This window comes from Manacus candei, unplaced genomic scaffold (assembly GCF_025592945.1).
Source record: "Manacus candei isolate 608988 ecotype Guabito, Panama unplaced genomic scaffold, ASM2559294v1 h1tg000014l, whole genome shotgun sequence".
In the NCBI taxonomy this organism is placed as follows: Eukaryota; Metazoa; Chordata; class Aves; order Passeriformes; family Pipridae; genus Manacus; species Manacus candei.
Window position 1 is genome coordinate 55,700,203 of NW_026138062.1, and position 12,123 is coordinate 55,712,325.

The window sequence follows — 12,123 nt, forward strand, 5'->3', positions numbered from 1 at the left end:
AGGCCTTAATTTCTCACTAACATTAGGTTAATATTAGACATTGTTTAAGATAGCTGAATAATCTCTCCTACTTGAGAAGACAATAGTCCCTAGGATAAAATAGGTATTGCAATCATCTTTTTGACATATATCTCTACTAGATGCTTCTAAACAGGTCATAAACCCACCATCACTCAAAGATATAGTGCTATACAGATTTTTCAGTATATTTTGATATAAAAGTAGGCAATAAAATCACAAATGGTAAAAAAAAAACCTGCACCAAAAGCCAACTTTGTAAGTCAAAGTAGCCATGCAGGACAAGGTGATCAGATTTCTTGCATCATATGCAAAGTCTAAAATTGTTACATCCAAACCTGTTTCTCCTTCAAGTCTTCAAACTACCAAGCCTCTTCACCCGAGTCTTTCACTGCAAGAGAATCACTGTAATAAAAACAATTCTTGCAGTCATTTGATGGGCCTCACTGACTCAGGTTTGTTTTTTTCCTGAGGATGAGGGTTACGTTCTCTAGAATGAATTAATGTCGAGAAGTGTGATGAAATTCCTTGTGGGGTTGAAACATTGGTAAGTCCATGAACAGACTAAAATGAATTGCTGTATTTGTTCTCTATGTTCCATTATTTTTTCTCTTATGCAATACCATCTATTATATTGCTTACTGAGCAATGTCATCATGACCTTAAAGGGACAAACCTGGTCCACGATGAAAGCCTAGAATGCAACTTATAGGTGTTTTCCAAAGGTGGAAATGGCCACACAGGTATCAGAATACCTCTCCAGGTTACCTTGCCCATAGTGTTAGCAATGTATGTGGAGGCTCTCTTCAACCATGCTCTAAAGAACTCAGAGAACTGGAATTTCAACTGGGGGTTTTTTGTATTCTTACAAAATGAGCTATAATCTGTTTTTACAGTGACTTAGGTATGGTAATATGTAGTTTAACATTACAAAGTCAAAGCATTTCAGTTTTTTAAAAAAACTAACCAGTTCAATCTCCTATTGGTTTTCACTGTAAAGCCTTGAAATCCTAATGACAACTGAGTTAAAGCTGCTTTATGAAAATTCACAGAGATTTCATTAGAAGTGGATACAAGTCAGTATAGAAAATGAGGAGTTTTGTAAGAAAGACAAGAACTGGCTGAGAGTTGCATGAAGAGGGATGAATTCCAGGCTTGTTTGAACACATGACACATGAACCTGACACATTAAAAATTTTGTTTAAAAGCACTCCATCTAAACTAAAGACTTGAAAATAGCAGGAGAACAATGACTTTTACTGGTCTTTTCTTGACAATAAGTTCGACAGAAATGTTTGTGCAAAAGGTGAACTCTCCCCTTCCAACCCTTATAGAGAATAGTAACATCTTCAAACTAATCTCATGCTCTGAAATTATATAATCTATCTCAGAATTAAAAACGTTACCAGCACTATTGCCTCTTACATCATTCATAGTAAGGTTTTCAGGTTTTCCTGAAGTTTAGATACGTATGTTTTCCTGTTTTCTTTCATTTTTGAAAGTACCTAACATAACAGGCCCTATGAACTTATACAGTCCTGAACAACCTGGTCTTTTAGCAGATCTTACTGTGAGCAGGAAGTTGGTCTGGAAAATTCCAGAGGAGCCTTACAACATGAGCTATTCTATGATTCTATCATACTAAAATGTGAAAAATATGTGAAAATTGTGTGAAATTAATGCAAAGATTAAAAAAAGATTATCAAGTCAGAATATATTCATGGCTCAAAATAAAATTTTTCTCAGTACTATTCTAAAGTAAAGTCTACTATCATTATCTCATCATCATAAAGTACACTTAAAGTTCATAACATTCCCTTTAGAAGCTAATCTAAGTTCCATTTCACCTGCCAGAAAGCAATAGTACTGGAAGAGACATTATAGTTTATTACCAGAGAGAGTTCAAATTACTTTACTGAGAAAAGTCACCCAGTTTCAACTTCAGCATCTATAAAAGGTGGTTACTGTGGCAAACGTCACCATTACTCCCACCAGTCTCTTACTCTAATGCAGAGAAATTAATCTGGAGACACAGAGGATCCCATGTCTACTTGTGTAATATATGCAAGGATGATGTCCTTGATTCCATAGCAAGAAGTACATGATGAGATTGAAGGGAGAGGACACAGCCTTTTTAGGCAAGCACATTGCTTACAGGGATCAAGTTGTAAGGCTGGTAGAACCAGAAGCAGTAATGAATGAATACTTATGCTGAACTGTCACCAAAAGAGTAATGGCAAACTAGCTTTTTAGAAAAAGAATCTATTTCGGTAACCATGAAGCATCTCCAAGTACTTGAGGTGACAAGGCCTATCTATTATGTTGCCATTACCTTTCTCAACTTATGGAAGAAAAATTTTGGGAAGTCTAGGTATGCTCCTACATAGACAAAACAAAGTGGACAGTTAAGAGAGGCAGCTTGCTTCCTTAAAGGTTCTAGAGAGGTATCTTATTTCTCAGCACCTAGTCTATGCCAACAGCTCAGTACTGAAGCTTGCTAGAAAGCAGCCCTTTTTTCCCACGCACCGAGAGGCATCATTCTATTCTGTTTTCATGAAAAAGGTTTGTTGTGGCCATTAAAAAATTAAAAAAAGATTTATCCCAAATAATTTTTAAAGAATTAGGAGGTGAAATTTGGTGTAAGGCTTCCAGTCCATAAAACTCCAAGATTTTTTTCTATACAGAATAGAAACATCCTGATTTCGGGAGGAAAGAAAATTGTAAATGCACACAAACCAAAAATTGTTCTCAAAATCTTAAAGACATCATTTACCTACTCAGTGTAATATACATTTTAAAATACAGGAATCAATACCCCCTCTAATATGTCAACATCCTCAAAACAAAGTGAGAAAGAAAAAATAATTAAGATACTTCTGACCCAAAAAAATCATCAAAATTAATATAGTGTGGTTTTGGTTAAACCACATTTTCCAAAAGCATTTTTTGCAGCCAAAACTACTAAGCAGAGCTGAGGAAAGTCTTACAAGGGTAGAACAAACACTCCAAAATTTAGAACTGGACTGTAGATTTACCAGCAGACTGAATCCTGATTGCATTTGAATCCTTGGGTTTTTTCTCCTTTGAAGGTAAAATTACATTTTTATGACTGTGCCTATGAAGTTTGGTGGGGGAAAAGGGGAGGAAACAAAGTGAGGCATCAGTGAGACATCTGAGGGACAGAGTGATTAGTCAGTAATAATAGCGGGGAAAGAAAAGGGAAAGGGAGAATTTTTGAGAACTGCAGTTGCTACCAATGTGATCTCTGATTGGGACAGAGAATTAGATTCACAGCCTGTAACCCTAGACCTGTAACCCTATTCTTAGATCCTGTTCTCTTGGTTCACTGAGACTGATGAATTTCAGTTTACTACCAGAGGTTACAGGTAGTTACAACATGAAGCAGATGTTCCAGAAACTACATTAAGTACTTTGAGCTTTCTCACAGCAGTTCCTCTTGCTGGAATTTCACAGAGGAAACAACAGAGAAAGAGTTTTTTGTTTCTGTTGAGGTTTTTACTTCCAGGAAGCACAGATTTATCCTACTCAGGCTTTTATATGTCTCCCTCCATTTCATACCCACGACAGGAACCTGGCTTAGCCTGTCAGAGAACTATCATTTAATAGGCACTCACTACCTTTCCTATCACTTCATCAGGTTTTGATGAGTCTGATTTAACTTTGAAATAGGCACTGTGTTGAGCAGGAGACATGGTCTAGAGACCTCCAGTCCCTTCTCATCTAAATGATCCCACAGTTCAATGAAGAAAAGCTCTCCACAGAGTCTTAGTGCCAATATACTTCATTATTCTTTTCATAGAATGGAGGAGATGGTGATCAAGCTACCCTCATAAAAATAGCAAAATCTGAATTTTGGAGATTAATGGTTAGCTGTATCTCATGGAACCTCATAGCTAAACAGATTGTCAAATAACTTTTATATAAAATATAGTTACGTGGTCTCTATCATAAATCTGAATTCCTAATGTCCTGGAAAAGCCCTGTTAATACTGCAAATGCACTCCTTGAAATAAAAGGCTTTCAAAAGATTTGTTAATATTTGTAAAAACAAGTATTTCTTAAAAATTATTCTTAAGACAGCTATGAAAAAGACCACAGACACAAATGAAAGAAAATCTGCACTTACAGTTCTATTGCCTTGTTCCACATGATAACATATCCCGAAAGAATGAAGGACTCAATATTTACAATGTGTGTATTTCCCCTCTCTGTTCCAACATACAGCCATTTACTTTGGAAAGGTAGATGGCAGTAAGTAATCCTGGAAAGGAAAAAAAGAAAAGATCAAAAAATTGTGACCGACTATCATGTCAACAATATTTTTTAACACTTTTACAGATGAAATAATTATTCTTTTCATTTTATAACTTGAGAAAAACATGCCCAGCAGGTGTAGCATTCTGAAGAATGTGCAAGTTTGGGGGGTCATCTCCAGAAAAATCACAGAAGAGAACATGAAACAAAACAGGGCCATCCTGTCTGCCTATATTAAGGGCTGGGAAAAAGAGCCATATCACTTGAGCACTGAAGTAAGTCTATCTCCATGATACATAAATTGCACTTTGATAGTATCCAAGACACTCGAGTTGGGTTTTCTTATTTCCTTTCTTAGAGTAAGCAATTTTTCTAGATGAACAAACAGAAGTTAATGGATGTCAGTGGGATTCATGTTTTGTACAACAGAAGTGTAACACCATAATTCACACAAGTAAACATTCATTTATTTGGTATCTGGGAGAGTACTGCCCTAGATAAAAGCATTTATCAAAACTGAATTACCATAGAAGACACACTCATATTATTCTTACAAGATGATGAACCGATGCTTTATTATCTTGGAAAGATGTCATAACAATTTCTCATGATAATACATAAAAGTTTTCACAGATGATGAATGAGTAGATTCAGGTTTCTTTCATATTTTAGTTATATAGATATTAAAGCAAAACTACATCTATATGAGATAAAAAAACATTTACTACTAAAATACAATGGAATGCATGCTACCTACAGAGACTGAAACTTAATCCAATATTATGATACAGACTGGTGAGTTTTGACAAAAAGCAGTTATTTTGCTTGGTTTGCCATAGGTTATTATATTTATCATTCATTTCCACAAGCAGGTTATTTTTCGCTTTTATATATAAACTTGATTTTTTTTCATTCTTAACACTTTCCACCACTACCAAAGTAAAAACAGTATTTAAGAACATACATATTTAAAATTTTTCATTCTTATGGTAAAGCAATCTTTCTGAATGAATTATAGAAGAGTGAGAGGAGTGTTGATTCAAGTGAGACTTAAGTATGATAAAGGTTTGTTCTATCCACCTGTACAGGACTAAATTTTACCATTAGTTGTCTAATTTTGGCAATAATTCCCGTGCCTTTAGTGGAAAGAGAACTAAGTTTTTTGAGATAATTGTTTTGAGAATGGGGAATTATATTTTAGTATGTGTAACTGAAAATGCCTTTAAGCAGCAACATAGTACTTATAATGTGGGTGCAGTCAAATCAACACATGTCCAACAGAAACAGTTGCAGAAGGTATATGACACCTACGTGTTCCTTACTGGAGTTAAAGCTATTAGCTTTATTGTTCTGTTTATAACAGGTGCAAAGAATAATTTGCCCTTTTCACTTTGTAATTTTACAAATGCAAAGTTGTTTTTCTCGTATGTCCTGATCCTTCTCCTTCTCCTTAGACTCCAATTCTTTTGCACCATTTCCTACACTGCTGGTTAAATTCATATTTAGTCTAGTTTTTTCTTTCATTTCTATACTAGCTCTTCTTTTCTTTCTTGCACTGCAAAGCATATGGATGCTTTGTTAGGTCCCAGCCCATAGAAGACTTCCCTGGTTGATAAGCCCTCTTAAACATTTATGTTTGCTCAACACTTGCTTGTAGTAAACCATTAAATTACAGGAAGAGAAAATATTTTTGACTTTGAAAGTGTTGAAAATGTGTCTGTTCTAGGGACTGACAAAAAACTCTTGAGTTACAAAGTGAACCCTAGTTGACTTGAAAGCTGCTACTCCAAATGCTTGCAGTTGTGTCATCAGACTAAGCAGGTTCAAGTCCACTTAGGACAGTATTATTTTTCACTATGGGGTACTGCAGAAAACTTGGTCTCTGATATTCAAGACTGAATCCAACACCTTGATTATAAACAAAGTTTCAAAACCATCTCAGACACCATATGAGATTGCTTTGGGCTGCTTTTTCTGATCCTTGTGAGTCCCTTTCAACTCAGCATATTCTGCGATTATGCGATTCTCCTTTCTGAAATTTGCTTCTAGGTTATGATCTCACCATCAGACTACGTGGGTGCCTAAATTCCCAGATATTGCATGTCCTCTATTTGCCTGCCTTAGGTTAAATATTTCAAGATTATAATGCTCTAAGAGCAAGGTCCTACAGAAAGAAAAATTGGACTAAAGTATTAACCACTAATAAGTAGTTAGGCCATAAGTTACTAGACTTAGTTTCCTACTGGCCTATCTGAAATCCCAGACACCAGTTGGTACTAAGTCTGTATATACAATATGAAGGACCAAAAGAGAGTTAGATATTGCTAAAGAATGAAGAAAATTACCACAAATTTAAATATTTTCCTAAGCTCAACTACTTCCTCTTAAATAATTTAATTTTGTTTGAACAAATTTATGGGACAGTCAGACAAGAAATTAATCTGCATGTTGTTTCTTCCACAAAGAAAACTACCCTATGAGTCTTCATTGTTTACCCAAACTGTTATTAGACATTATGAAATACAACCTTCTACAATATGTGAGCTTATAAGAAAATGCTATTCCCTTACAGACAATCCAGATATGTAACAAACCTATTAGAGCATAGGGGTTACTAGGCATTTTAATACAATATATTGCTAGGTTTCACCAAACAAAGCCATATGATTTTCATATTCACAGGAAACTCTGCACTTCCCTGAGGCATTTTGATTTTACATTATGTAAATTAAATGCAAACTGCTTTATGTATTATTGACTTTTCACTTTTACAGAAAACATTAACTTGACTTTGAGGCTTGGAAGCTTTGAAGCAAGACTCAGATTTTTAACGAACATCTTCCATTTCAGTGAGTACTGAAATTACATAATGATTTCTTCAAGAGAAAACAATGAAGTCTCATACTGCAGTTTTCACTGTGGATGAAAGGCATTCTATTATATGATTCCATTAGTCATATATCCCACAAGCAAATTAAGATGTCCTTTGATGCCTTTACAAAAAAGAGTCAATAAGCCAGAAAGAAAGAAAGAAAGGTTATTTTTCTTCTTAAGAAGGTAGGGGTTGTAGTAATTTGTGCCAGGATGAAGTGCTTCTGACAAAATTTAATCAGATTGTCAATCTGATCGAGATAACATGGAACCCAATTAAATGGAGACCTGAGAATTTGGTCAGTGTTGATCACTTAACAGAAAGTCAGAAATGAGGATATTATATATGCTTAGCAGCAAGCCACAATATGAGTCTCATTGATCATTATAAGAAATAGTAAAAAACATTAATTGATACCAAAAAGGTGTTTCTATTCTGCCAGACTAGTCTGTAACATTGTATTGTTTTTCCAATGTATTCAAAGCACAAAACAGGATATAGAATGTTATATTAAAAAAAAAATCAAGAGGTGTTAAATAAAACACCTAAATCACAATTTATGAAAAACTCTTTTCCTAAAGTCCTGAAAACACTTCCAAAATTATGTAAGCAACATAAGAAAGAGAATGGAATAACTGAAAGCGGTATTGTCAAAAAATTGAACCTCATTTTAGAAAAGAATCTATTCTGACTAGCAAATCTTGAAAAGATATATTTTTCAGCAAATCACAGCACTTTACAGTCTAACAATTGTGGCCAAAAAAAACTCACTGCATATTAGTAGAATACCACAGTGTTAAAATAATTTAGAGTGCTATATTCTCTAAAGTACTAGTAAAAACTCTGAGATTACTTAAAATCATCTTTATTTTATTACATTAATCTTATTTCTCAACAAAAAAATAAACCCCCAATTTGGATAACACTTTTTTCTGCCTCTGCTTTGTTATTTTTGTTTTCTTATTTTTAGTATGAAAAATTTTGCTGGAACACTATTATTGGTGGAAAGTGAGGAGAGCTGGTGAAGGGGGGGGGAGCAAAAATTGCATTTTTGTCAAAATTATAAACAGTTTTTCCAATTTAATTATTTAATTTCTTATTCCTTGATATCAAAACTGCAACTAAATTTATATGATGCCTTTTCCCTTTATAGAGGTAATCTTAAATATGGACAAGCATTCAACATGTGTAGCTCTTATGCCCAGCACTGACTGGAAGAAGAGTTCAGTTTCTGTAAGTTCCTACAGAAAACAAACATCAGCTTGAACTCTTTCTCAGAATCCTACCAAAATAAACTACACTGTCCAGGTTCTCAGACAATATGGAAATCTCACAGATTTACAGGAAAAGAAAATGGCGAAACACAAAGGAGTGTTAACTTGGGAATATGAGGAGCTGACAGGAAGCAAGTCCAATAGCTGCAAGGCACACCAGTTGTGGTCCTGGGCTAGCTCTCTGCTCCCTGTGACTACTGAGGTACCGCCACTGTCTTACACCCAATTTACAGTGCATTGTCCCAGCATGGATGAATTCAGCTGCTGAGAAAGCTGATCACCTTCTTAAGTAGGTTATGCAAATCAGAAATCTACCTTTTCATTACTGTTATCATGGCTTGCCTCCTGACTTGAGGAATTTTCTTCACAATTCTCTGGTGTTTCCAGTACTCTCCACTAATTTATGCTGTTTCCTTCATCTGGTCATAACCACAAACTGTTCTCTTGCCACCTGATGGAACCGTCATTCCTGGTACTAGCCAGTGACTGGCTGATGTTCTGTCAGGTCCTCTTTCAAAGCAGGTCTTTTTTGAGAGGAATCTGTGGCCTGTATAGCCTTCAATGAATATTGACAACAGTGGAAAACCACTGCATAAGCCCTTCTCTTCCTTCTTGACTTCTGCAGGATTTCTTCTCCCCAACAGTGGAAATTACAGTTGCTGAGGGTGCCTTGTGACTTTCTATCACTCCTCGTCTCCCTCCTTTCACCCAACTCATTTTCTTCCCTCATATTCCCTTAATGTTTTGGTATTTTTGAACAGTAGTAATACAAAACAACAAAGACCATAGTCTTCTAGTGTCCCTTCTTCTCCAGTAGCCTTCTGAGGTAGCTTCTGGATAGCCAGCATTCTCAGAAAGTGTAAGCTTGCTTTTCTGTCCGTTCAGAAGGGAACATTCAAGCTGAGATTATTGCTTTAAGTCATGAAATGCATAAAAGGAGATATAGACAGATATTCAGGCAAAGCAATTTATAGCTGACCAGAAGTGCCTGAACAGCACAGTTTAAAGCTATAGACAATGAAGAAAAGGAGTTATTTCCAGCAGATCAAGCAAAGGATGTAAATTACGAGCTATTTGGTCTCTGGAGGTATTTAATCTTCTCCCTGGACTATATATGAATTTGGAGTTCATCAGCTATATATGACTTGTAAAAAACATGTACAGTAACAGCAATTCTAGCAGCCTGCCATCCACATGATGCGATGTGTTTGCAGCAGATGGTTGTGCAGTTCCCCAGATAAATGTGAGCTGGGTCTGTGCATAGTAATAATAACAGTGTTTCCCCTGCAACATGGAGTGCTGTAATATACCAGAAAGTCCTAGGAAGGCAGAAATCCAAGATGAACTCCGTTATCAGGAATTCCAATGTATAAATGAAACTCTTATTTTAACTTGCTTGAAGTTTATGCACAGTCTTTCGGGCTGACATAAGAGCATAGGAAATACTTAAAATAACTAACTGCCATGACTAACAGTCAAATGAAATATAGAGCAGTGCAATATATCTGGACAGTTTTTTTCTTCCAGGGTCTTGGTAATACTATATTACAACATGAAACTTTCTCCTGTTCAAACTGGATTCTTCAAATACCACACAACATAATTTCAAAAATTTATAGTAACCCTACACACATAGATCCTAGCAGAAAGTGAATGAACCAAATGGGCCTTTGAGATTGATACTTGTGGTCCACATGTTTTTTCTAAGTGCGATTTAGTTTTAGTTTCAATTGAAATTTAGGAAAATCTTCTGTTTCACATGTATTTTCTGCTAGCATCATTAGTTAACATTTATTTTGAACTATAATCTATTAGTTCATCTTATTTTATGTTTTAATTTTGCAGAAGAAATGAAGTAGAACTAAAAACACACTGTTCATAAATTGCATTAGATCCCTAGATCCTCGTGACAGCATAACAAATGGTAAAGTCCACTGTTATTAAGAGATATCTGGACACAAGAGGAATATTAAGGTAAATCATATTCTTAAAATACTGCATGAGCATTTCTGTCTCTGGATTTTTTCCAGGTGAGTGTTATACAGACTGCTCAAATATTTTTTGTTTTAAGACTATCACAGAATCCCAGAATCACAGAATATTCTGAGTTGGAAGGGACCTACAAAGATCATTGGGTCCAACCCTCAAGCCTGCACACGACCATCCCCAGAAGTCACACCGTGTGCCTTAGAATATTGTCCAAATGCTTCTTGATGTGTCAGGCTGTGACCACTGCCCTGGGGAGCCTGTTTCAGTGCCCAGCCACTATCTGGGTGAAGAACTTTTTTCTTCAACCCTCCCCCTGACACAATTCAGGCCATTCCTTTGGGTTTTGTCACTGGTCACCAGAGAGAAGAGATCAGTGCCTGCCCCTCCTCTTCCCCTCACAAGGAAGTTGTAACTGCAGTGAGGTGTCCCCTCAGTCTCCTCCAGGCTGAACAGACCAAGTGACCTCAGCCACTCCTCATACGGCTTCCCCTCAAGGCCCTTCACCATCTTTGTTGCCCTCCTTTGGACACTCTAATAGTTTAATATCTTTCTTATATTGTGGTGCCCAAGACTGCACACAATATTCAAGGTGAGGCTTCACCAGTGCAGAGCAGGGCAGGACAATCCCCTCCCTCGGCTGACGATGCTTTACCTGCTGTCCCCCAGGACACGGTTGGCCCTCCTGGCTGCCAGGGCACTGCTGACTCATATTCAACTTGCCATGGACCAGGACTCCCAGGTCCCTTCCCATGGCACTGCTTTCCAGCATCTCATTCCCCAGTCTGTCCGTACATCCAGGGTTGCCCCACCCCAAGTGCAGAATCCAGCACTTCCCCTTGTTGAACTTCACATGGTTGGTGATTGTCCAGTCCTCTGATTTGTCAAGGTCTCTCTGCAGGGCCTCCCTGCCTTTGAGGGAGTCAACAGCTCCTCCCAGTTTTGTGTCATATGCAAACTTGTTAAGTATCCCTTCCAAGCCAGTTATGAAGATGTTGAAGAGCACAGGGCCTAAGATGGAGCCCTGTGGAACTCCACTAGTGACAGGTCACCAGTCTGATGTTACCCCATCGACTATTACCCTCTGTGCTCGACCTGTGAGCCAATTGTTACCCACCACATGATGGGTATCCAGCTGTGGACGTTTTGGACATTTTGTCCCGCAGAATACTGTGAGAGACAGTATCAAAAGCTTTACTGAAATCCAAAAGGATTGTGTACTATACTGCATACACAGCAAATAAAGGTTAGGACAGGATTTGGTAGGTGAAGAGTATCTAATGAGGAGTGTAATAATTAGAACTTAATTCTATTTTTCCATCAAATTTGGAGCTATGTGACTATTCAATTTATAACTACTCAGTGAATAATCTCTAGCAATAAATTCTAACTTATTGATGAAAGTCACAAACTATTTACAATTAAAAACTGTGAAACAAATAATCATTTAGCTCACACACAAATGTGCTTATTTCCTGCCTGAACTATCAATACCTGCAAATTGTAGTACCACTTGAAGATATTACTTCAGCTTAGTCCTTGCAAAGTCATCTGTAGCGATCAATGTTTTAAAGAAAGAGCCAGTAAAGTTAATTGCTTTACATGAGGCAACATGTTCCCTGCAAAGAAACCCAAATGAAACATGGAGTCAAAGCAATGGTAACTCTTCTAGTTACCATTATATAATACATCTAAGTG

General features: G+C 36.7%; 1 protein-coding gene across 10 annotated transcripts in view; it reads right to left on the reverse strand.

Moving 5' to 3' along the window:
- The window catches only part of STXBP5L (syntaxin binding protein 5L), a 188,482-nt gene that overhangs the window by 92,364 nt on the left and 83,995 nt on the right, over positions 1-12,123 (reverse strand). For all 10 annotated transcript variants that reach the window (XM_051779956.1, XM_051779957.1, XM_051779953.1 and 7 more), the window contains exon 5: positions 4,166-4,300. In XM_051779956.1, the coding sequence (XP_051635916.1) occupies positions 4,166-4,300 (135 nt within the window). The remainder of the gene's footprint in view (positions 1-4,165; positions 4,301-12,123) is intronic.